Raw genomic sequence first — 24,286 nt, forward strand, 5'->3', positions numbered from 1 at the left:
GTTAAAGCGGTGGCACAGGAGAGTATAACATTACTCACTCTGCTGCACTGGAATAGCGTAGACGTAGTGAAGAAAGGTCAGGCAAAGCAAGGCAGCTATTATATACAGCAAGTTGAGCTGGATTTGATTATTTTAATATCAACAGTGCCAATTCAGGAGGATGGTATTATCACCTGTTTTGCAATACACCTCAGATACTGTAGACGTCTGTAAATGGCTGTTGAACATACATATAGCTCACACAATGAGAGTGTATTTTGTGGTCCTTTTTTTGAGTACAAATTGATTTAGAGTGCTGTAATAGCTTACTTCAGATTTTAAAGTAATTTAGGAAAAGTCTGGGTGGCAATCAGCACGACAAAACATAAGGAAGATAATGGAGAACAGCATCAGTATGACAAATTACAGTATGCCATGTTCAGCAGCATGAGCTGATTGAGAAAGGATGGATTGAGATTTGTAATCATCTGTCAGTGTTCTCAAGTTGTTACGGTAAGCTGTTTTGTTTCACTTCCAATGCAAATGTGTTGATGGTGTGTGCTGTTTTAAAGATCTAGCATCTTTTATTTGAAGAGCATATTGTAACACATGTGGCATGTTATTAAGAAAGATGCCAGGTAAAGTCGTTTTTAAAGTCATATTTTCTAATGTAAAGGACAGTGCCACACCAGATCTATATTTCATTGCTGATATGGATCACATTGGGTTTTATTCACTGCTTTGATGTAAATCAAGCTGCATTTTCAAGGGCTGAAAAATGACTCTGATGCAAAGTGCCAAAAACAGCAGTTCTTTGAATGGCCACTCAGGGCTGGCTCCAGAAGCAAGTCAATCTCCATAGATCCCCATGTTTAAATGCCCAACTTTACGGCAGAAATAAACAGCCTGGTATAAAAAATAGTTTTGGTCTCTATAGCAAATCCAAGTCATGACAACTGTACGGGGGGTGAATTTTTATATAACTCACCTGCTTACATTTTATTAAGGCTTAAAGTTACACATATTTGATGGCAGGGCTGCTTGAGTGACAGGCTGTCTGCAAGGCCTCATCACAGTCTTTGAGTCAGATCCACCCCTCGCTCATGCACAGCTCTAACCAACAACCTCTCATCCAAATATGGTCATATCTGAGCCCCCAAGAAACAAGATGGAGATGGAAGAAATGTCAAACTTGAGACTTCAAAATGGCAGTCTACAAACCAAAGGCTGACATAACAGCAGCTACGCCCATTATTTTATACAGTCTTTGGTCACATCTTGGCTCCACAATGACCCACAACTCTACTCCACAGACGACAGTTCAGAAACAGGACAGTGAACTTTAGAGTAATGTCCCGTGTCTCTGTAATATGGGTTCTGTCCTGCCCATTTAGGAGACAAGCAGCACTCCTGTGTCTATTCACTTCAACAGGAGGACTGAACATGAGCACTGATCTCCACCGTTTTGTCAGAGAAGTAAATATTTCACGAGCCACATATCTCCCAAACATTCTGAAACTAAAATGGTATTTTTCAGATAATCATCGCTCCAGATCTGCCTCTTTCTCAGCAACACACTCTCGCGAGATAATGCAACAACTGATATGATATTATCAATCAATCAGAGCAAAACAAGCAGACAAATAAGGTTCGAAGATTCAATTTGTACTGAATCTAGTGTTGTATTGCTTTTAATCTGATGTCATCCATCCACATGATGTTCACTTCAAAACAAGGTTGGTGGATGGGGCAGTGGAGACTGGACCCACTTAGAAGACAGGAAGTGTAAAACACTTTTGGCACAATCTGACGCATCATGTGGGAGTTCAGTCACAGACTCAAGTGTGTTTTGCTGGTAGCAGCTATGTAGCCTTGAGACTCTATCCCTCAATCAGAGATGAGGAGCAGGCTTCAGTTGTCAGGTAAGCTCACATCTATCTAATGCTTTGTTCACAAAGAAACAGGCAGATGGTAGACAGCAGACAGACAAGGCACAGGAAAAACAATCAAACAGACCGTTGGTATGGCAGGGGGCTAAAACAAACCATGCATGATGATATCTTTCAATAGTCATGTTGTACTGTTTACAAAGAATGGAAAAAAATATATCACATAAAATTACTTTCTGTCTTTGTATTAATCTCCAGTAATTGTTCAGCTCACCCACGTTTTCTCCTTGTCTGAGGAAGCTACAAAGCAAAAGTTCAAATATTTTGACTTTAGTTAACACTACCATTATTCATTCATTCAGTATCCTCTTCAGTGTCACAGGAGGGCTGGAGCCTATCCCCGCTGTCACTGGGCAAGAGACAGAGCAAACCCTGGACAGGTCACCAGACAAACACAGAGCTGACACATAACAGAACAACCATTCACGCTCACAATCACACCTTTGGACAATTTAGAGTCACCAATCAACCTGACCTGTATGTCTTTGGACTGTGGGAGGAAGCTGAAGACCCGGAGAAAACCCGCACTGACACGGAGAGAACATGTAAACTCAGCACAGAAGTGTCCCTCCACCCAACATTCAAATCCGGGACCCTTTTGCTGTGAGGCTACAGTGCTAACCACTACACCACCATGCCAAGCCTACAATTATGGTTACTGGTATTCACCATGCCGCACCTACCATTATTGTTACCAGTGTTCTCTGCTGGTCTCACATTATTTTTACCGCCCTGCTTTCGCCCACTAACTTGATATCAAGTCTGCCGTCTGCTGGATCCCATATGAATGCAGTTTACCAGTTTTCTCACAGCTGCCTCCTGAGCTTTAAAGGTTTTATACACACGTTTTCTAATAAACAGTAGTACTCTCCAAGACCTGTCACCATACTTTGATTTGTAGGACTACTAAACCATTTAAAATCCCAGATAATGAAAACATGTTTGGAGATAGATACTGCAGGTTTCACAGGACAGTAATGTCTTATTAATGAAGAGCTTTGATTGCACTTGATGTGAATTAAAGTCACCTCACACAACTCGTCTGAAAGGGTTTCATGTACTGTAAGATTAAATTCATGAGATGGGTTTAACTATATTTATGATTATAAGGGGGGAAAACTTCATGTTTCAATGATCAAAAAAGACTTGAAAATGTAGTTCACCTTTAATTAACCTCTCGTCTGCCTTATTAGCTGATATCACGTCTCTTCAGCAGAAGTCTCTCAATATGATATTAAACATAGTAACAAGCACCGTCGGATCAGCTGAAAAAAATGCCCCAGAGGAGAGGACTTAAAAAAATATTCTTGTGGTAGAAGTTGTTGAAACTGGCAGTAAAAGCCACAAAACACACAAAACTGTCAGTTTAACTGTGGGGTCATGCCATACTGCTTCAACACTTCAGGCATAAATATATCAAAGGGAGACGATCCCTGTTGATAGTCTATTGATCTCTCAAATGTCTCTTTCTGCTGGCTTTTCTCCAAAGGGAGGTTCATGGCACTTGAGTGCTGCAAGATGTTTATGTTCACTTTTCCAGCCAAAAAACGGTCTCTCAAGTCATTACACAACCTGCTGCCGAGCGACCCAGTCATGTCTCTCAAAGTCGAAGAACCCATAAAGACAAATATGGCTTTGTAATGTAATTCAACAAAGTTTGCATTCTCCCAGAGGAGAAATCAGATTCTGGTCAGGCTTAAAAAAAAAAAAAACACCTAACTATTCAGCAGATGTATTGCTTGGAGGGCTTGGAAAAACTACAGGATTGTTTTAATTGCCAAGAACTTTAATGATGTCAATCTCATAATTCTCATAATTCTAATAAACAACATTAATATTAGTCAGAGTGATGTAATATGACTGTGAGGCAGTTTTGGCATCCAGTAACATACCCAACTCTTACTGCTTTATTCCAGCGCCAAACCAACTTATTTTATGATGCCTTCATCAAATTGTAATCATCTAACGCTAAATAAATCCCCGTTTATGATAAACACAAATGCCAGAGATCATCTTAGTTCATTCAAAGGGATCTCAGCATGGAGGATTTTGTTTTAGATATCTAGAATAAGACTGCAGAATAACACTTCAGTTGGGGGTCCTCTAGTGTATTTATGCAAATTTCGGTTTTAGAAACTTTCTGTTATAATAGTCATTTTGTTGCAAACCACAAATCTCTGAACATGACACTGGCTATTTATACAAGAAACTAATTGGATAATCTGTTCAAATCTGAACAAAGATGCCAGAATATCAAGTTGAGCTAAATGTTTCAATGCAAGCAATGTGTCCAGACTCTGTATAACATGCACAGACATCTACACATATGCCTTTTATATATCTGCTATGTTACAGTATGGCATCATGGTATTTTATGCTAATAGACACTTTACATAAACGTGTGCATCTGTGCTCAAAGTGCCCTCCTGTTGAATCTGCAATGATAAATTGAGTTTACCACATCGTGGACATGTTATGCATTTGCTCAGCATTTTGTTTACATCCAGCATCTGTCAGGAAACATTAAATCTTCCCAACATGCCTGCGATCCTATCATTGATGTCACTCCCGTCTGACCTGTGGAACAATTAACTAAATTGCTGTGCTTCCATCTGGTACGGACATGAAATGCATAGATTCGAATTGAGTGATGCAATGGGTGTTTTATATCAAACTGAAAACATGAAATTCAACTGATGAAAGGGTTTTTGAAGAGTCAGATCCTTCGACTAGGCGACCATGTCAAAACAGTTTAGACTGAGATTACAAGGCTGTGTGGACACACAGTAACTCAAATATCTGAGAAGCTCTATAACTCATCCAGGAGCCCTTAATACAAGGCTGCAGCCGTGGAGTCAACATTAGGGGAGACCAAATCTGCTGGGCAGGTCTTTGGGTCGGGGTCAAAGTCAACACGCTTAACTTCAGCACATCGTAAATTTAGAACTGGTAATAAAAATAACTGCAGCCTTTTTAGTTTATTTATGATTCTGATACATTTTCTAATGATTATTTTGGAAAGTGGTGGTTAAAAAAAATGAACTTTTTTATCAATATATAGGCGGGGACATTTTGACGTATTTGAATATTGGGGGAGATGTCCCCACAGCTATTTTACACTGACCTCCTTGCCTTAATACAAAACACTTCTTTGATGTCTGACAAAATTCAACATATCTTAAGGTGAAATCTAATCAAAAACCAAACTCAGAGGAGAGTATGGACCTGGAGCAAAAAGACATCACAAAATTCTTAAATCTATCACTTTCACGATCTATTATAAAACATAAATCCTTGAATAAGAGTTGACATTTATGTGTACTCTGTGTCTGGGCTTTCAGAACCACCGTTACAAAAAGCAACAAAAAAAGCTTTTGTGGTAAATGTTAATTGCAGTTGCAAATAATTCTGCCATTTATTATATTGAAGAATAGTTTCCTGTCAAAAAGAAACTGTTTTATGCTGAAAATGACTGTTATTTAGTCTGTCAGTCTAATACAATACTATTTTATAAAATCCTTTCAACACCTTTGTGTTAAATTCCTAAGCTTAAGCCTGCCGTTTTTTTTGCAGGCAAGAAAATGACAGATTGAACAAGGCTTGCTTCTCAACATTAAACTGCTCATACTTACAACAAAAGAGAAAGCACTGTAAGGAGTGTTTCTACAGTCTTTCATTATTTTGCATCTTTTCAACGTCATTCTTTTAAGTTGGCAAAGGTAAAAACTAAAGCAGGTATATGCTGAGGTTAAGAGTAAAAGTGTCCTGCATATTAATGTGATTTTATTGATAAAACAAAGTTCAGCCTATCTGAGAACCCTCGAGGATGCAGAGAGCAGCCAAGAAGTTCACTAATGGCCAGAGTCAGCATACTAAAGGTACTTTGGGTCCCTTCATAATAATAAGATGCCTAATACAGGAGGAAACAGGAACATAAACAGATCAATGTATTCTCCCCTATAACGAGTCTGCTGGTGTTTATTATGGACACATACTGTCTGAGGACTTTCAGTTAATTAAAGAGTTTGCCTCATCTCTATGAACTTTACCTTTGTCTCCTGCTGTGTCTTTGAGTCTGTTAGTATAAACTTCCCGCTGCTGGTGATGTTTCATCCGACCAGGTAGTTAATTATATTCATTTGGCATGGGTCTTAATTATTTCCTTTTTGATTACAAGAAGGAAAACAATCACAGCTCTGTTGTTGGGAACTACTGCTCTACGTGAACCACACAAATCAAATCAGGTTTCCTATTAAACTAAACAATTATTATGTAACCGAAGTTTGATACATTTGAAGGAAAAGAGACAGAGCCTCATCTTGATCATATTAGATCTTCCCACAAAGTGAAAGTTTGGATATGTCACAAGTTTGAAAGTAATACTGCAGCTCTGTTGTAATAAGCAACCTGTAAATGAATCTCTAAATGGAAAATTCCTTTCATTTCACATCCTGGATCCTCTTTTCTCAAGTCCAGAACCATCATTACTATCCGTTGTGTTATGTTAAGATTAGAAGCAGGATTATCATTGTGGAGGTCTGCCAACATGGCCACAAATTTACCATAGAGTCCAATACAGCAAGGAATGTATGCAATAAGACAATGAGACACATTCTAGCCTGATCAGCTTATGGTCAGTGTTAACAGGATAACATGTCCCTGTATCGTGTGATATGACTTGTTTGGAAGACCTTTGCAAAGCATGTTGCATCATCTCCAAGACATTTCTTCCATACACTGGGCTCAGCTCCAGACATATATCATTTACAAAACCACACCGGACCTGAGTTTCAAGTATTTCATAACAGGCTTTGTTAAAGTATAATTCTACACCGCTAACACGAGCTGATGTCTCCTTTGAAAGACCTCATCTCTTACCAGCTATAAAAGTCAGTTGGTATTTTCTGTACCATTATTACACACTCTCTTATATCTGAATAGCAGACTGCCGCTATGAATAACAGACCATTGCTGTGGAAGCAGTTCTGAACATAGACCCGAAAGCAATAAGATCACATTTGATAAGATTTCACTTCAGGGACCTCTGTCTGAAAAGACTTTGGTTGTAGGATATGATTAAGACCAGAATTATATATTTGTCATTTAGATTACAGGATAAAACCATGGAGGACATAAAGCCAAAGATCAGTACAGTGGCTCTTATGACTCTTACTCATATTGGACTCTCTTTTAAAGTGAATTAAATAGTGAAAATAGACAAATCCCTTATTTTCTAGGGAGCCCCTAGAACTCCCTATAGGTCCCCTGTTTGAGAACCACTGGTTTAATCGTCAGAGTATTTCATAAACTAAAGATGAGATGTTACTGAAAGCTTCAGAAACCCAAAGTAAGTGGACGTTGCATTGAGTATTTTATGGTCAAGCTATAAGATAAGACATCTTCACTTGTTTTTATCTATAATTAAACTTTTCATTGCAAGCAGCATGTTTCCTTTTTTCTTGTTTCAAGAAACTTGGCAGTCACACTAATGTATCAAAGTACCAACAGAAATTTTTTAGCTTCTTTGGAATACAGATTTAAAAACTGTATCAAAGGACAGAAAGGAGAAAGCACTGATGCCAAAGAAGCTGTGGCTATAAAATTGGAACTTTATCAGAAAAACACATCTTATTATTTTGTGCAACAAAAATAATCTAAAACAATCTTCAAATCTAAAATACAAATCACTTGTATCAAAGGACCTTTTCAGTTTTCTTATTTCTATAATTAAGGAATACAAAAAACATTAGAAAATTAAACAGACTAGAATAATTTCTCTTTTTTGGTTATTGTGCTGCCGATATTCCCTCAAACACATTTTAAAAAGTCTTTGGTCAAACTTTTTTTCCAACAGAAAGAAATCTGACACTGACATATGGAAATTCCCCAGTTAGAGTAGGCACCCCTTAATGCTTGCCTCTGGGTAATTCCTGAATCAAGAGAAATTAGTCACTCCATACACAGAATCTGTCAAATGTTAGAAGGGGAGAAGAAAAGATTTTAAGCACTAAAGGGCTGGTAACACTGCTGCTATATTTCGTACTCGAGGCTGAGCTTAATACGGGCTGTAGTCAGGGGCAAGAAGTTCATGCAGATTGAGTTTGGAGGGTGAATTTGCCCTGTAGGTCTGCTGCTCTGACTTCTGGTCTCTAACCATGACATTCAGATTAGTTATCCTTTCTTATGACGTTTGAACGGTTACAAAAGGGCTGTCATGGCTGCACAGGGCATTTGGAACATGAGCAGATGTAGATTAGGACCACGGTGGCGGGACGTCATGATTTATGAGATTTAAACTGCGTAACACCCGTGTCGGACAGATGATAAATATCCCCTTCAATGTTACCACCCAGACAGACAAATAAGGTGACTGTGATTTCTACTGAAAGGGTGCAGTCTCTGTGGATTGGTGTGTGTATGGAATCTATGATACCACTGCCTGCTTCGCTGCATCTAAATTCAAGGCAGGGATCAGGAGCCACTCAAACCTCTCCTGCGGTTTTGACAGTCCTTGTTAATTAAGCCGGCATCAATGTATAGGAAAGACGTAAGGATGCAATAGGGATCAGAGGTATTAATGAGCATGTCACACTGGTATGAGTCCCGCAGTATCTGTCGGCGTGTCCCTGCTGTGTCTGAGGGGAGAGATAACTGAGTCCGGAGTACCATGTTTCAGACTGCAGGCTCCAGGCGAACTCTGTTTTCAATCAAGGTCAGCTCCCAAATGTGTTCCTGCTCACTCTCCCATGCACGTATACATAAACACCACCTCCCCTTGTTCCTTAAGTGTTTACACTTTTGCTTGCTTTGACCTGGGGTTTCCACAAGCATTGGGTTTCTTGAATTAAACTGACCCTGGTTACTTTCCTTTCAAAGAAAACAATCAATTTGAAAGCTACAGATTTGCTGCATGCTTTGAAACTGCAAATGGCAGAGAAATCCCATGTGACTGAGCTCTAAATCTGATCTGGCTGAAATATTTGAAGGAAAATTTGAAGATGGAGGTGATAGGTTAGCAAATGGACAGACATCCAGTGATTTGGTCAGGGAAGTACATTTTTATGGATTTTTGGGAATCATTTATAAAGTTGCTAAATCTAATAGTTACATGACATTGAAAAAGTCCAAAAGTTTAGCCTCAGCTCAAAAATTCGGACACCTATTTGTGTGGACATGGGCAGCTGATGTTGGAATATGAATTGATTGTGTAACCCAAAAATGTGTTCAAAGCCTCTACAGAACTACAGGTTTATTTCACTTTAAACTTGTATATTACATTGGACCTCAAAACATGTAAAAGAAAATACTACGAGTGAGACAGAAAAAAAACATACTGTAAATTAAAAAATAACAAGCAACAATTAGTTGATGATGACCATAACACATCATCATCTCACTGGGTTTTGGTGAGAGACTACAGGTCATCATGCATCACAGGACTACAAAATACATTATAATACTAGTAATTTATTCATATCATGACTATGCAAATAGTGCAGCTTAGAAAAACAATGTTAAACGCTAAACAGAAATGTGCATTAAGATAACCATTGATATATCTGAAAGTCAGTCAAAAGTTAATTTAATTGGATTGGAGATATGTTTTTTTCTCTCCCACCTTTCCTTCATCTCTCCTTAAGTTTTACGCCGTCGTTTTCCACTCACAGGCGATGAAGCTGCATCATCTCCTCTTGAGCTGGATGTTCGCTTTTGGACTGAGATCCTCTCTGTGTCTCTGTGAAAGAAAATTTTCAAAGATGAGCTATAATCCTCCATCAGTGTATGAGAGAAATATGCAAAATGTCTGAAAAAAAGACTGAGGTGGTATCATTAGCAGAATTTCACATCCTGAACATTTTGTTGAATTAAAACAAAAAACTTAAAGGAAAGAAAATACTGCTTAACGAGGTACTAGGCTTTAAAGAGGCAGTACATCGACACATAAACTAATCTGAGCAGGTGCAATGTGTCCTATTTCATAGTGACACATTTCACCTTTTAGTAACATTGCTGCTGCTAAATTACATACATTTACTGTACACCAGCTGCTTGGTTTCTGCACACAGTCACTCAATATTCAAAAAAAATCATCCGGCTCTAAATTACATACCAACCATGACGTTCATTTCTGGAATTTGCATCAGCTTTGGTCCCCAGAAGACGGTCTCAGAGCCATACAGTCTGTTTATAATCAATCTATGATAGTCTTCTTAAAATTGCCTTCGCATTTCCTGCCATCCACCAGCAGGCCTTTGCGTGTATCTTGAGTAAACGCGCATTTGAGATGGTGGGGGGGAAGCATCTGCCAACATGATTATTTAAACCATGACTGTTCTGGTGGATCGGGTCAACCAAGGCTTCCAAAATACTGTAGTCCTTGTGCATGTGGTAAATGAGAAGTTAAAATGAATGCTTATTGGAACCAGCAGTTCAAACAGTCAACTAACACCAAAAGCCCTTTAACTTTCACCAACTAATGAAGAGGAGATAAATTCTGCAGCCTGCAATTAACTGACAAGAAATGGAGGCAGAATGTAGCCTGAGTGCATTCATACGTGATTATCACGCTGCTGAAGTGATCGAAAAATTATTTTGACTCTATCTTGTGCAGCAGGCTAGTTGACACCCCTCCAGCAAATACATTAAAATGGACTAAATGCTTCCTCACACCAGAAAAAAATCACTTAAATATAACCTTGTGTGTCCAATTAAAAGGAAAAATCAATGCATGTGCTAACACAGAGCTCTTAGGGCCTGTCCCTCCAGCACTGTGTCAGACAAAATGTTTCCATTTTGGGACACTTGTATCATTTGTAGAAGTACAAAGTCAACTGTTTGCCAAAATAGGATCAACCTGAGATGCAGATGCTGTATGTTTTATTAATCTTATTAAGTCACACTTCAGGATTTAATATTTCAGCACAGAGAAATCTTATTACTTCTGTGCTCTCACTTTATTGATCAAGTTAATTCAAACAAGACAACCACCTAATCAGATATGTTGACCAATAAAGAGAGAGGCACTGTTACCTCATGTAAAAAACATCTGTGCCAGATTTCCCCATCTGAGAGTGCTGCTTGGTGAGAACACTGGGTTTGGACAAGAGACAAAGTGCTGTGCAATGCCAGCCACAGAGCTCTGTGGAGCCATCAGGGTCAACTTCAGACCGGAGGCAGAAGTGCCCAAAAACACGGAAGCCAGCAAGCCGGCAATTGAGCTTTGCAGCTGCTTCGTCGGCTTATCAGTTAGCAAAAACTATCACGGCAGCACCTATCTGCCAGGATAGTTTCATTCATTCATTCATTTTCCGTAACCGCTTGTCTTCGCAAGGGTTGCAGGGGGGCTGGAGCCAATCCCAGCTGTCATTGGGCGGGAGGCGGGGTACACTCTGGACAGGTCACCAGACTATCACAGGGCGGATAGTTTCAGCATCTGATATATTTCCTTTTCTATGTCATTTTAGTAATAGCCTACTATCACTGCTGGACAAGCAGACACGCACACACAAGCAGACAAACAGAGACAGATGATAAGTTCTATGTATGATTAAAAATGCAGAGAAGCAGAACTGTGTTTTAGTCTACAACATCAGCCCTGTAGCTTGTTTAAAATGTCAATTTTTGTTATTGCAGAGAAAGTAATGTACTGAAAAAGGTTCTGTTGTATACCAGTACCAAATTCCAGTTCTAGGAACTGGTACTGATATTGGTTCAATTGAAATGGCTATCCAACAACCTCATTTGCAATTCTAATATGAACTAAAATCAGGAAGGAACAAAAACAAAAAATATGGAGCCACAGACCACAGGTCATCCAGACACAACATGTAAAATATGAACATACTGTAATAATATTAAAACAAGCCCACTACATTTTATAACCAATCTTCTGACAGCAGTGATGTGGGAAATGGGAGCGCAGAAATGGTCTAACTGCGAGACAGCCAAACAAATTAGAGGTGCCTCACTTAAAATGACTCCCCGTCTAAAAGGAAGTCATGAGAAAAGCTACTTTGGAATAGAGTCACATAGGTTTGTAACAGAGAGAGCGCAGTATGATACGGTTTTTAGAAATAATAGTATGTCATTCTGTACTCGACACAAACAGTGGTAGCAGTGGCAGTGCATACACAGCTTTTTTATATCAAAACTGTCACAGCGAAAGACAACTGAACATACAATCTGTGGAAATGTAGAAGTTTGCTGTTAGCTATAACACGGTGTAATTTGAATAAAAGTGATGAAGATTACACTTTTTTCATGCAATTTTGAAAATTGAGGTAAATATTGTTACATACATAATAATATGATTATCACAGCATATATTCTGAGCACTACAGTGAAAAGAAAAGCCAAAGATCTCAACAAAACATTTTGCATTCCTTACAATGTATGAGATGTAATCACAGTGCATCTTCTGGCACATTGAATGCAATCTACTTTCAGCAAAAACATGTTTACACTTTTTTTTAAAGTCATCCCACCGCTGGAAAATGTTCCAGTCACAGTATTTTATCCTTTATTCTTACACCATTTAACCTGTGCTTTTTTCAGTTAATAGGCACAGAAAACACACAATTACACTTCTCTTGTTTCATTCTGATGATGACCTTGTTATTGTCAGAGGAACACACTGGGACTGAGCACTCCTTGCCTTGAAATAAGCTGTTTGACCCTTATGGATTACCTACTACCACATCAATATTGCTCAGCTCCTGCGTGAGCCCCGGTGGGCTCCACAGCTCAGCATGTAGTGTTGGTGGACACTGAGGTCTCCTCCATAATGTTCAGATAGCATGAAACCACAGTATCTTCCATGTGGAACCACTTACAGCTTCACATGAAGGGGTCTCTTTAGCTGATTACTACAGATGTATATCACCCTCCAGCTAGTGACAAGGTCCTCTGCCTCTTTATCTTAACTAGATGGACTGCAAAAACAAAATTCCAGCTCTGGAATTTGGGTCAGAAGTCTACATGCGGGGAGAATAGGGAGACAACTAAGTATAGTGGATTACTGGTAAGCAGGCAGCTGGCTTCTGTGCAGAGCGTAGATCAGGACTAAAACAATCAAGAGTTACATTGTCATCCTTGCCAGAGTCTAACAAAGGCTGGAGGGTGGAGATAAAGCCTTGCCCAATCGACAGAAAATTAACTCTCACACTTTTTACAAGCATATACTTGGCTTCGGCCCATTGAGTTGATGAGGCATTCCAAGGCCCAACAGTACTGTTGTACTATGACTCTATACAGAAAATGTGCTTTGTAGAGGGATGACATTATGAATGAACGCTGGTAGAATGCTTTGGCCTCAAGGTCATTCAGAAAGAGACGATGAGCAGAGCCTTTACAAGAAGTGTGCCTGTTATGTTAGTAGTGAGACAGCAAAGCTTTCTGTATGTGAAATGTCCTTGAAACAGATTCCCCTGAGTGTTATCCTAAAGCACAGCACAAGAATATTTATTATAACTGTAATGTGCCACATAATGACATGGAAAAAAAGAACAAGAGGCCCTTTCACACATCCAATGTAAACCTTAAATTATCTTGACATTACCCAGAGGACCTTTATGTGAAAATGCAAATGTATGAATCAGCTGGATCGGACACTGAATGGACTTTGCCTTGAAAGCTCCCTAGTACAAAGTCTGTGTAATGTTTGATTAAGCTGATGTGTAATAGAGAAGGTAACCGTCCAAACAATTTATAGCAAGCAAGTGGGCGTTCTGATGATGTTTCTATTATATGGATCAGCAAAACCGGAAGAAAACAAAAATCCCTTGGTGAAGAAGGGTCATTTACATGAAGAGGGCGATGGACACTCATGGACACTCATGAAAACATTCCCGTTATAAATTTTCCCACTATACATTTCTATCTGCGTTGTTCTTCCAACAATATTGTTTGTGACCATGTTGTAAACTAGGATTATTACCTGTTCATTGTATGCTTTGGCAAACCAGTCAAGTTGCAGTTATAGTATTCGTCCATATGTGTCCAGACTTATATGTTGGCATAACAATTGACAATGCTTCACATATCGACCTTGGTTGGACATTTGTGCTAAATCTGAAATCTCAAGGCCTTCTTGAGATTTCGCATTCACGTGAAATTTGAAGGACCAGGTCACAGTGACCTTGATCTTCCACCATCAAAATCTACTCTTTTCATCCTTGAATCCAATTGGACATTCATACAAAACTTGTAGAAAATCCCTCAAGGCATTCTTGAGATACTGCATTCATAAGAATGTGACGGGTGGACAGACAGCATGATGAAATAACGAAAACATACTGCCTCCAGCCACAGCGATCACTGGCGCAAAGGCTAAAAACTTGGTGTGCACAGTTGAAACAGGAGAAGACACAGTGTCAATTTAACTGTTTAGGAGTGCTAAGATGCATTTAGAATCACTTACTTTGTTATTTGTGGATGTCCTTGCCATGACAAGGGTTCATGTAGCTGCACAAGGCTACACTACCAGCAAAAATGACAGGGAGAGAAGATGCTATGCTGCATAGACAATGCAACACCACCTCCTGTAACCTAAAGGAATGATAGTCTGCCTTTGTGCGCAGTTTGCAAGTAAATGAGCACCAGGTCAGTGCAGTTGTTTATGCAAGTCCTGTGGGGTGAAGAGCTGTGTGGTTCTGTCTTACTGCACTGCCAAAAACATTTGACAGAGATGACAGCCCAGAAACAAACTGATCGAGAAAAAGAGAGGATAAAACAGAATACAGAAAGTAGTCCTCCAAATACAGTTTATGTTAAGTCTCAGTATTCAGCCTGCTCATCAAAGCTATAACTGGTTTGAAATATGACCACCACTACCCCTGGACAATTCGATTTTTTTGCTGAAATAACTCTGACAAACAGTGTAACTGGATGAAATCATCTTTTCTTGGGATGTAAAGTTTTGTAAACAATCACCAGGAGCTAAGGGACATTACCTAAAAGAAAAACCGTCCACTATTTGAGTGCTGTCTGCTGCCTCTGATAACAAGTGAAGTTCCAAAACTCAAGTAAAAGCATTATATTACATAGTCTACGGTCAATCTGTTCAAAACTTCCAATCTGTACAAACTTAAGCAGTGATTGAAAAGCAGCATCTATGAAAGCAGCACTACCGCAGGCTTAGCTGCTCTTTATTCTGACTTGCGGGTGAAAATTAAGTGCCTCTCAACAAAATAGTACCAAGCTTGGTCAGAAGCAATGACAGGGGAGAAATGTCAAGCTACAGGCTCGTCTCTTATTCTGGCCACTGCAAATCTACAGCCTGCTTTTGGCGAACGAGAACTGCCACTAGCTAACAACCCTGTGACCCAGCGGTGCACAGTACAGCGCAGACAAGGCTTAGGTTAACTAAGCAGTGGAGACTAGAGGATGGGCCGTGGGCGCCACCTTTCCGCAAAGCCAACAGAAAATAAAAGGGAAGACATTTACATCACAAATAATTAAAATGTCACCACCTCAAAATGGATAAGTTAGCGCTATGAAATGCAGTACTGAAACTGACTGTGTCAACTGAAAACCACACTAACGTTAAAAGGGAAGGCCTCTTGTATATCACAACATTTTACCTTTTATTTCCCTCAAAAATGAACTGGTTAATGAGAGGTTAATGAGTAGCAGCCTATCAGAAGCAAAATTGACCAAAACTGACATTAAGCAAGCTGAAGGTCTTTTGCTTGTTGGAGGACCAGTTTATAATTATGTCTGCTCTTGATTATGGTGATTTTGTGTGTGTGTGTGTGTGTGTGTGTGTGTGTGTGCCTCTACTTCCACTTTAAAAGCATCTTGAATCTGTGAACCGCAATGCACTGGGCTTCGTCACCGGTAATAAATTCCTTAATTACCGTTACATCTTAAAGAAAAGGTGGCAGTCCTCTCTTACTGACAGAAGGAAGTTGATTTTTAGTAATATTTATCTATGAGGTGTAAATACAAAAACTGCCTCATTAACTTTGTTTACTGGTGTAACATAAGTACAGTACTTAAAATGTCAGGTCACAGGATCTTTTAACATTAGCTGTACCACAAAATGAGCTTGCAAGAAGTGGATTTAAATCCAATGCTCCTAACAGACGGAGCTGAAACTCAAATCTCTCCTTTTCACTTGATTATTTTAAAAGACTTCTCAAGTATTTGCAAATCTATTTGAACTAGCTATTCTTCATGTGAAACTAATTTAACCCATGTGGATTTTATGTGTCATGCCATTTCTGAAAGAAGCAATTTATGCATCATCACAAATATGCAATTACTTGTAATAGCAAAGAGACTGTGTAGCATTCCCGGCACTGACGGGCGGTGCAGTAAAAAACTAAGATGACATGACTTTTCTTGACAGCAGCATTGACAGTATATTCACTTACTCAGGGTTTATGGCCGGCTCTGGACCAAAGATGTCGGAAATGGAACTGCGATGGAAGAAAGAGAGAGAGGAGAGAAAGAAAAAGAAGAAATATAATTTAAAAAGTTTGAAAGCTATAGTTTTTTTTTTTTCAATTAAAAAAAACAACTTAGTGCTCTGGTTTGTAGCTGAGTAACTGCCCTGAAAGCAAGCCGTTTCTAAATCAATGATGATCCTCTGCAATCAGTGAACAATACCTATGAGCAGGTGCTTTTACTGCATCACACATCCTTTAGACCCAACTATTAGTGAAAATGCCATACTTCTGACAAGATAAATAAAACATCAAAAACATGTATGCTTGAGGACTCCAAAATGCCACTTTAGAAAGAATACAAATCTGGATATATGATTTTTCACACTACCAAGAGGCTATATTTGCATGAGGATGACTCAGAAAAACACTTTATAACAACTCATTTTGCATATAAAAAGAGCAGACCGGTCCTTTTCTCCTAAATGCTGTCAGTCAGTGAGATCTGGAAGTTAAGAACTGTAAACTCTACACTTCAATTCATGTGCATTTTCCCAAACTCCCAACACTGTAAGATGTTCCCACCTTTGCTGTTTAGAGATTAAATATACATAGTGCATGGAATTTCAAAATCAAACAACCATTTGAAAATAAGCATTTTAAATTATATGTCCTTTTTTTTCATTTGTTATAAGAAATAACACCAGGACAACACATAGACCCATTTCCCACTGAATCTAACGCATGTATGCAGGTTGTTAAACATCCGAAAACTAGCTAATAATAGGCAATAGACTCCTGTCCCATTTCCGTTACACCAGAGCCGTGAACATGGCTCTGCAACGTAGAAGTATGCCTTTCTGTTTTTGTTTTTTTTCTTTAGTTTTTGGTTAGTGTCATTTAATGTCACAGACAAGCCAGAAAACAGGTTATAAACAGAAATCACAATGAAGGCCAGTGAAAAAGTTCAGGTGCTAACTTTTTTCAAAATATATCTGACTTATTCAGTCTCCTTAAACCTCCATGCTGACTTTGTTTGGAACAATTTATGAGCTCTGCTTTGATGAAGACAGGCAGTATTTTCTGGTGGCCCGTCATCTCAACGCAGGTGTTTAAGTTCCTCTGCCGATTGGAGCTGGAACCGTTAAATTCCCATAAGTACTGCAGAGACATCTGACATGAGAGTGAATACCAATTGTAACCTTTGCCATCAAATACAAAATCCAGATGTTAGCAGGTGTTAGTGGGGAAGTGGGAAAGGGGCTATATTAGGGTCTACACACACATAAAAAAAATGCTGTAGCTGTTATGCTGAATATTATTAAACACTGTCTTTTTCAAAAAATCAGCAGACATTTTGATAGGTGACTTTCAAGATATTTAAGAAATTCCACCCATACGTAAAAAAAAAAAAAAAAAAGTCCCTTGGTGTCATTAATCAGTTTTTCCATGGCTAAACAGCTGGAAAGACTAATATACAACTGTGTGTCAGTGCTTTTCCAGACAGTTGCAGCACAGTGTTTACCCTCATCTTTTTATTTGCATCTGGCAGTCTTAATTCAGGTGGTAGTTTCCAAGGATAAATGCCCGAAGGCAGACAGGCAACCCAATAGAGATAATATCAGGAATAGTTTGTCTGACATTTTCCTAGATTAATTTAATTTTTGGGCAGCTCCAAAGGCAGTGGAGTTATGTGCCTTCTTCTCAGTGACACTTAATAAATAAATCAGTATTTTTATTATCAAAGCAATGTTAGAGGGAGGAAGTTATATATGTAAGCATAATCCATATAATTGCATGAATTTAAATCTGGTGTTGACGCTTTGTTCGCCTTGGCAAACTCTCTTCCAGTCATTCCCAGGGGTTTCTACATCTAAATTCCTAGACAAAGCTAATCTATTTTTGTTCGAGGATTCTTGAGATTTATCTTCAAAAAGGAAAGCTGGCCACGACCTTGAAGATAATCTAGTGCGGCCTTCTCAAAGGAGACATGGGCGGTCTACAAGATGACTGGTTAAGTGCTGTTAAAATGTAACCCCTAATTTGTAGGTATTTGAAGAAGTGTTTGAAGGGATATTGCAAATTCCTTCCCTAAAGTAGATTATTATCATTGTAGAAATGAAGTTACTAATCCCTCTCTTTCCCCAGAATCTAAAGCCAGGCTCACCTCTGCCTGAAGAAAATCTATACTTTCCCCACATTAGTGAAAAGCGTTATATATATCTGATGCTGTGTGCACTTGTATTTTGTACCAGACTTTGACAATATTCCTGAAAAAGTGGTATTTTAGCATTTTTTGTTTGTTTTTTTCTTTAGATGTCAGAGTACAATTACAGCTTTAAGAGTAAAGACATATAGCAGCATTTTCCATCGTGACCCAGGGTATTGCAGAATTGTTTAAGAACCAATGCATAACAAATGAAAATACAGAACATGAGGCCCATCAACTTTTAAGTTAAGTTTGGTGGTGACAGGATCATACAGAATGGGTTTAAATTAAGCAAGTCTTTCATTTTTGGTCAAAATGAAGCTGACATTTGGTTTAGAGTCTGCAGAGTTATAAATTATAGGCTTTCTCAAAGGTAAAGAAAGTAAAATGTATAAAAACAGGGCGTGAGTGGCTTCGAGAACTAAGCAATGGAGGCAATCCTATTGTTGACATTTTGTGGAACTGAGCAGCAGGTGAGTTTTTGTGAAAAAGCAGTAATGGTTCATTTGTTTTGTTACTGATGAAAAGAAATTACCCCACACATCTGTTGCTTTGAGTTCAATCAATTTGGCGTATGTGCTGTAAAGCTGGTAGCTTTTCTCATATGCATTCATGCTCTGCGAGCTTTCCCAACAAAAAACCTTCCACACGTGAGAAAGCAAAGTGACAATTCTGTCTAATTTTACTTTGTTTGTTTTTTGTGCTTTGAGGGTGCTCTGTAGTTTGTTTGATTTTATACAACACATGCTCATCTACTGTTGGGGCTGTTAAAACTCCTCTGGCACACACAGTTTATGGCTTCTGTTAATATCAGCACTGATCCAAAGTTAGTGAGCTATGATGCTTAGCAACCTTACAACCATGTGCGTTTGTTTTTGTGTGATGTTTTTAGATTGTTTGATTCATTGATGTGTCAATTTTTTGATTATACTTGCATATGAAAGTAACTCCCCCACCACTCTTGTGATTGTTTTTTGTCATTTTAAACAGCAGAGAGAGAGAGATCTGGGAAAACATCACTCATAACAGATAATAACTTTTTTAAAAGTGATACGTTTAAAGTTAGTTAAGTTAGTACAATTGTCGTTCATAAAAAATCATTTTTAAATATCCTAGCACACTTCGACAAGGGGCATAGGATGCACAAAAATGGTCTCTTTTTGAGTTTTTCATCTGTGAGTGCATAATTAAAGTAAAGTTATTCTACTTTAAAAATATGTGTAAAAACATGATTTCTTTCCACAATGTCACAAATGGTAACAAGACAAAGACTGCACATGAAAGAATGAAAAATTACCTGGAATGGGGACTAAAATAAGCAAACTGCAGAATAAAAACACATCAAATTAAAGTTGCTGCCCCAGCAATTAAAAACATTGTAGAGCTTTACATGCTAATTGCCATACAATTTTCAACACACAAATTGCAAAATATATTAATAATATGCTCCTTAAAATTGTCCTTGGGAATATCCCTGCATTGCATGCTTAAATAAGTGCAAAACAGTGATAGCACCAGGCCTGACAGATAATTAGCCAAAAAGTAGATGAAAATATAAGGTTTTGCTTGACTAGGCAACAGAGAAACAACAGGATATGTGGTGAATCACATGTTCTTCTAATGCAATATTTACTGCAGAACATGCAGGTTAATACAGCAGGACATCCTCAGTGATATAAAGAGAGGGTTGACACTGAGCCACCATAAAGAAAGTTGTCATGAATCCCTCAACATAAGGGCAGAAGAGAGAGCCTATGATCAGTGTTACACAGCCAGCTATTTCACATCAATTAAGTACAAATTATTAAGGACAGATTCAATCTTTTGTAAACTGGCATGCATATATGAAAAACATAAACTACGATGATGCATCCAGTATCAGTAGACTTCACAGAGAACATTAAAGGAAAGTAAGCTCATCATAGCTGGTTTTAGATGTTGAAAACATTCTTTATTCCTTAAAAAGAACTCCATCCACAAACGCAATCAAAAAATTATTTGATTAAAAAAGTATGAAAGATGCTGAATGTAATCACCATTAGGGAGAAGCTTTTCATCTCTAACTTCTATTTGTTCATCCAGCTTTCACAATGAAGACCATGTCACTGTCACAGCTACAGTGTGCCGAGGGGGACTAATTAACTGGTAATACCTGAGGCGATGGACACAGATGTGCTGCAACAACTTAATTCCCCCTGACCTTCTCAAGGCTTCTATCAGGGCAAGGAAGGGTCGTCTCTTGGGCCACATTGATGTTGCAGGGCTTGATCCTTGACTATTTCTGACTTTTAAAAGTGAGTCATATTTGATTCCTGCAATATGCACTTAAATCAACTGTAAGTACACACAGAGTGCCAAGAGCGAAGCCAAATCACCATCAAAGGTCAAAGAGGGCAGAAAGGTGTGCAGATATTTGGATCAAAAGTCACAACCTCTGTTCTGACTAACTTCATAGGGGCTCTATGTGAAATTCAGGGAGTATGAGTTGTCTGGACAGTGTTCTCAGATTTTTATAGTGTAAAGAAGCAGCTTGTCCGGGTTTCTGGGCCCAGATGTGAAGCTGCTTCAGGCTTTATTTAGTCTTCTTTGCAGTTTGTAATTATATTCAAAGCTGAGCTCTGGCTGCACACCTACATGATTTTACACTAATGCTCTTCATACTTGATTAGGGGTAAAACAAGACCCGAGACAAAGTTAATGATCAGCTTTGCTTTAAGGTTTAGAAACTCTTTGTAAAAAAAAAAAAAAAAGTATCAGATGTAAATGCTACAAATTATTCTGACAATAGGCACAATCCACCTCCTTGCAGTATAACAACAGGAGGGGATATAAAGGCTGAAAGAAGATGTGTAAGGCCTATGTGGTGCGAAAGCAAGTAATAACTACTCCTGCTGAGAATCTACAAGGCTAAAACATAAATCCTGTGTATTTTATACTGTATATAATTCAGTTGCATTCATTTATTTTTTAACATGGATGTAGTGTCATTAGAGAGACAGCATCAGTAAGAGTGCCTATACTGTCATTTCATTCTTTAGGAAACAAATTTTTAGATCTGACGTGAGTGACAAACATTTTGATAGTAAATATGTGAGTGCCAATTTGATGTTTAATGGATGTCTGTATATGTGGATATGTCAAAAAATGCAATTTAATTTAAAGGAGGTACAATGTCAGTCTATATTTGTTGTCCCAAGTGAAGCCACACAGCTTTGACAAAACAAAACATACTTTCATCTAAAAAAGGACTGGCTGATAACTGGGATGCAGGATATTGGATTTTTTTGTCGATATCCAATATACCAATATATGGCCCACAACCGATACCCATATATCCACTTTTTCCTCACCAAATCTCTTCATCAAGCGTCTTCTGAAGTGGAATTAACATCATATTATGCATACTCTTATCATGAAGGCCCACCAACAGATGAAACAAATATGGTGCTTTTCAATGTAATATTCATTCATTGTGCAAAATAAGAAAAATACTTCAACATAGGGTGGATGTTAAAAAATATATATATGTATATATATATATATATATATATATATATATATATATATATGCACATATATATATATATATATATATATATATATATATATATATATATATATATATATATATATATATATATATATATATATATATATATATATATATATATATATATATATGCACACATATATAAATATATATATATATATATATATATATATATATATTATATATATATATATACACACACACACACACACACACACACACACACATATATATATTTAGGTTTGTCATATCAGGCCGGTACCGATGACATGCCGATATTATTGTGCACCCCTAGATGATAATTTGAATGTCACTATATTGTTCCTCTTCTCCTAGTTTACTTGTTACCAGCTTTATGAGCGATGGGCTTTTTTAAAGACTTAACGAATTTTGAAAGTACTACAAGATACAATATTGTATTTCAATGTGCAGTATCACTATGTGATGTGATTGTATATTTAGCATACTGCAACACTGCATTTTTGTAGTTTATGGGTTTTATTGATACCTTTGCATATAGCCTTTTTTACAAGTACAAAGTTTGATCTGAAGATATATTTTAACTATTAGGTGTTGGGCCATATGTTCTTCTGAGTAATAAAAGGATACAAACAAGCTATTGGAGACTTTATGCAAAGCGAGACATCTCCTTTTTCCCTGACGTGTTTACATCTGAAGCCAATTGACTACAATTAGGTTACCACAATAACTGACATTACCATTATGGAGTTTATAAGAAATGCAAATCAAATATGAAATCAACCACATATTATAAAAATGCTGTCCTGTGAATGCCACACAAGGAGTTTGGAAGTAATTGCTATCAGATTACTGAAATTAAAGAAGTCACTAATATGCTTTAGGATTTATGAATTTTTAGAGCTACAAGAGCAAGCACCGCCTTTTTTAAACATATCAGGTTTAGTCCCTATCTTATCATAATCACTGTGAACTTACACTTAAGACACATTCAAACTGTAGAAAAGTAATACAAACAAAGATCTCTATTTTCGGTACCATAAAAAGGACTGACCCTCTGTAGCAAGCCTGAGGGAGTCACCTACTGTGAGTGAATCAGCATGTGTTGACTGTATGGGCTCACCTGCTGATGGAGACATCGCTGTAAGTGGGGCTGGATGACAATTTAATCCCTCTTGCAGACAGGTCATCATCAGATTCTCTGTCTTCCACCTTAATCACTGAGCGGCTTTTTGCTTCTGCAACATGATCTAGAGGAGGCAAAAATATATATATATCGATATATCATTGTGTCAGACACTGTGGGGGAGAACAGTGGAGAAATAACCTGTCAAAAGCGGTGTGATTACAGTGAACCTGACATCTTAATGTTCTTTGGACACCAGATTGTCAAATATTCTCAATGGTAAGAGAATCTGCTCTTACGGTCATGCTCTTATGGTTATGTTGGTACCATAATATATACCTCGCCTCTCATACAGGAGCCTATGTCATGCAGTTTCTGTGTTTTCTTTTCATTTGTATTTTGCATACAAATTAGCACCATGCAACCACATTAATTAAATCATCTAGTGTAAATCCCACTTAATTAAAACCTGCAGCGACTAATTTTCTATGCCACCAGGGGGCAGCGAAAACAATTTGTGAACACAACATTAACATATCATCACCTTTTAAGTTTATGCGGTGAACTTGTTTTACAGTTCCAGCTGTTAAAGTGCAACAGGATCATTCATTCGAGTTGTGCCTCTGGCCACCTGGTGAATTTGAGGGCACGGATGGAGCCTTCTGTCCTGACTCTGCATTCATTTCATCTGTACTTGTGCATGTTTTCAGAAAGTTTATGGATATGGACGAAGCGGAGCAGCGCCACCAGAGAATGTGGGGGCAGTGTAGCATAGTTTAACAAAGAGACGAATGTAGGAGACGACAAAGAAATTTAAAAAACGTTGGAACCGAACAAATCAAAATATAGTGAAAAGAAATCTCTGGCCATATGTCACAATGTATTTAATAGCCTGGAATTCCAGCGCCGTCAATAACACTGACTCCATTAAACGGACATTATTACAACCTCCTCAAACATTTCCTCCTTTGTTGCAGTCACTGTCAATGTAAACATTTGACTCGGCCCTCTAGTGCCATCTATTAGCTGTTTCTATGCTACTATAAAAGACGCATGAAAGCATGAGGGCACAGACATTTTAACCATTTGAAACGGATGTAGCTGTTT

The 24,286-nt window shown here is 38.1% G+C and overlaps 1 protein-coding gene across 2 annotated transcripts in view; it reads right to left on the reverse strand.

Moving 5' to 3' along the window:
* Nucleotides 1–24,286, reverse strand: part of rad18 (RAD18 E3 ubiquitin protein ligase) — an 82,991-nt gene that overhangs the window by 37,928 nt on the left and 20,777 nt on the right. Inside the window, exons 11-13 of one of the 2 annotated variants that reach the window (XM_042504288.1) lie at nucleotides 23,177–23,303; nucleotides 16,304–16,348; nucleotides 8,991–9,663 (exon numbers count right to left, since the gene is read on the reverse strand). In XM_042504288.1, coding sequence (XP_042360222.1) covers nucleotides 9,564–9,663; nucleotides 16,304–16,348; nucleotides 23,177–23,303 — 272 coding nt within the window. In that variant the 3' untranslated portion in view covers nucleotides 8,991–9,563. Of the gene's footprint in view, nucleotides 1–8,990; nucleotides 9,664–16,303; nucleotides 16,349–23,176; nucleotides 23,304–24,286 lie in introns of those variants that run through there. The other variant, XR_006106682.1, reaches the window with a different exon arrangement.

Source organism: Plectropomus leopardus, chromosome 2 (assembly GCF_008729295.1).
Source record: "Plectropomus leopardus isolate mb chromosome 2, YSFRI_Pleo_2.0, whole genome shotgun sequence".
NCBI classification, from domain to species: domain Eukaryota; kingdom Metazoa; phylum Chordata; class Actinopteri; order Perciformes; family Serranidae; genus Plectropomus; species Plectropomus leopardus.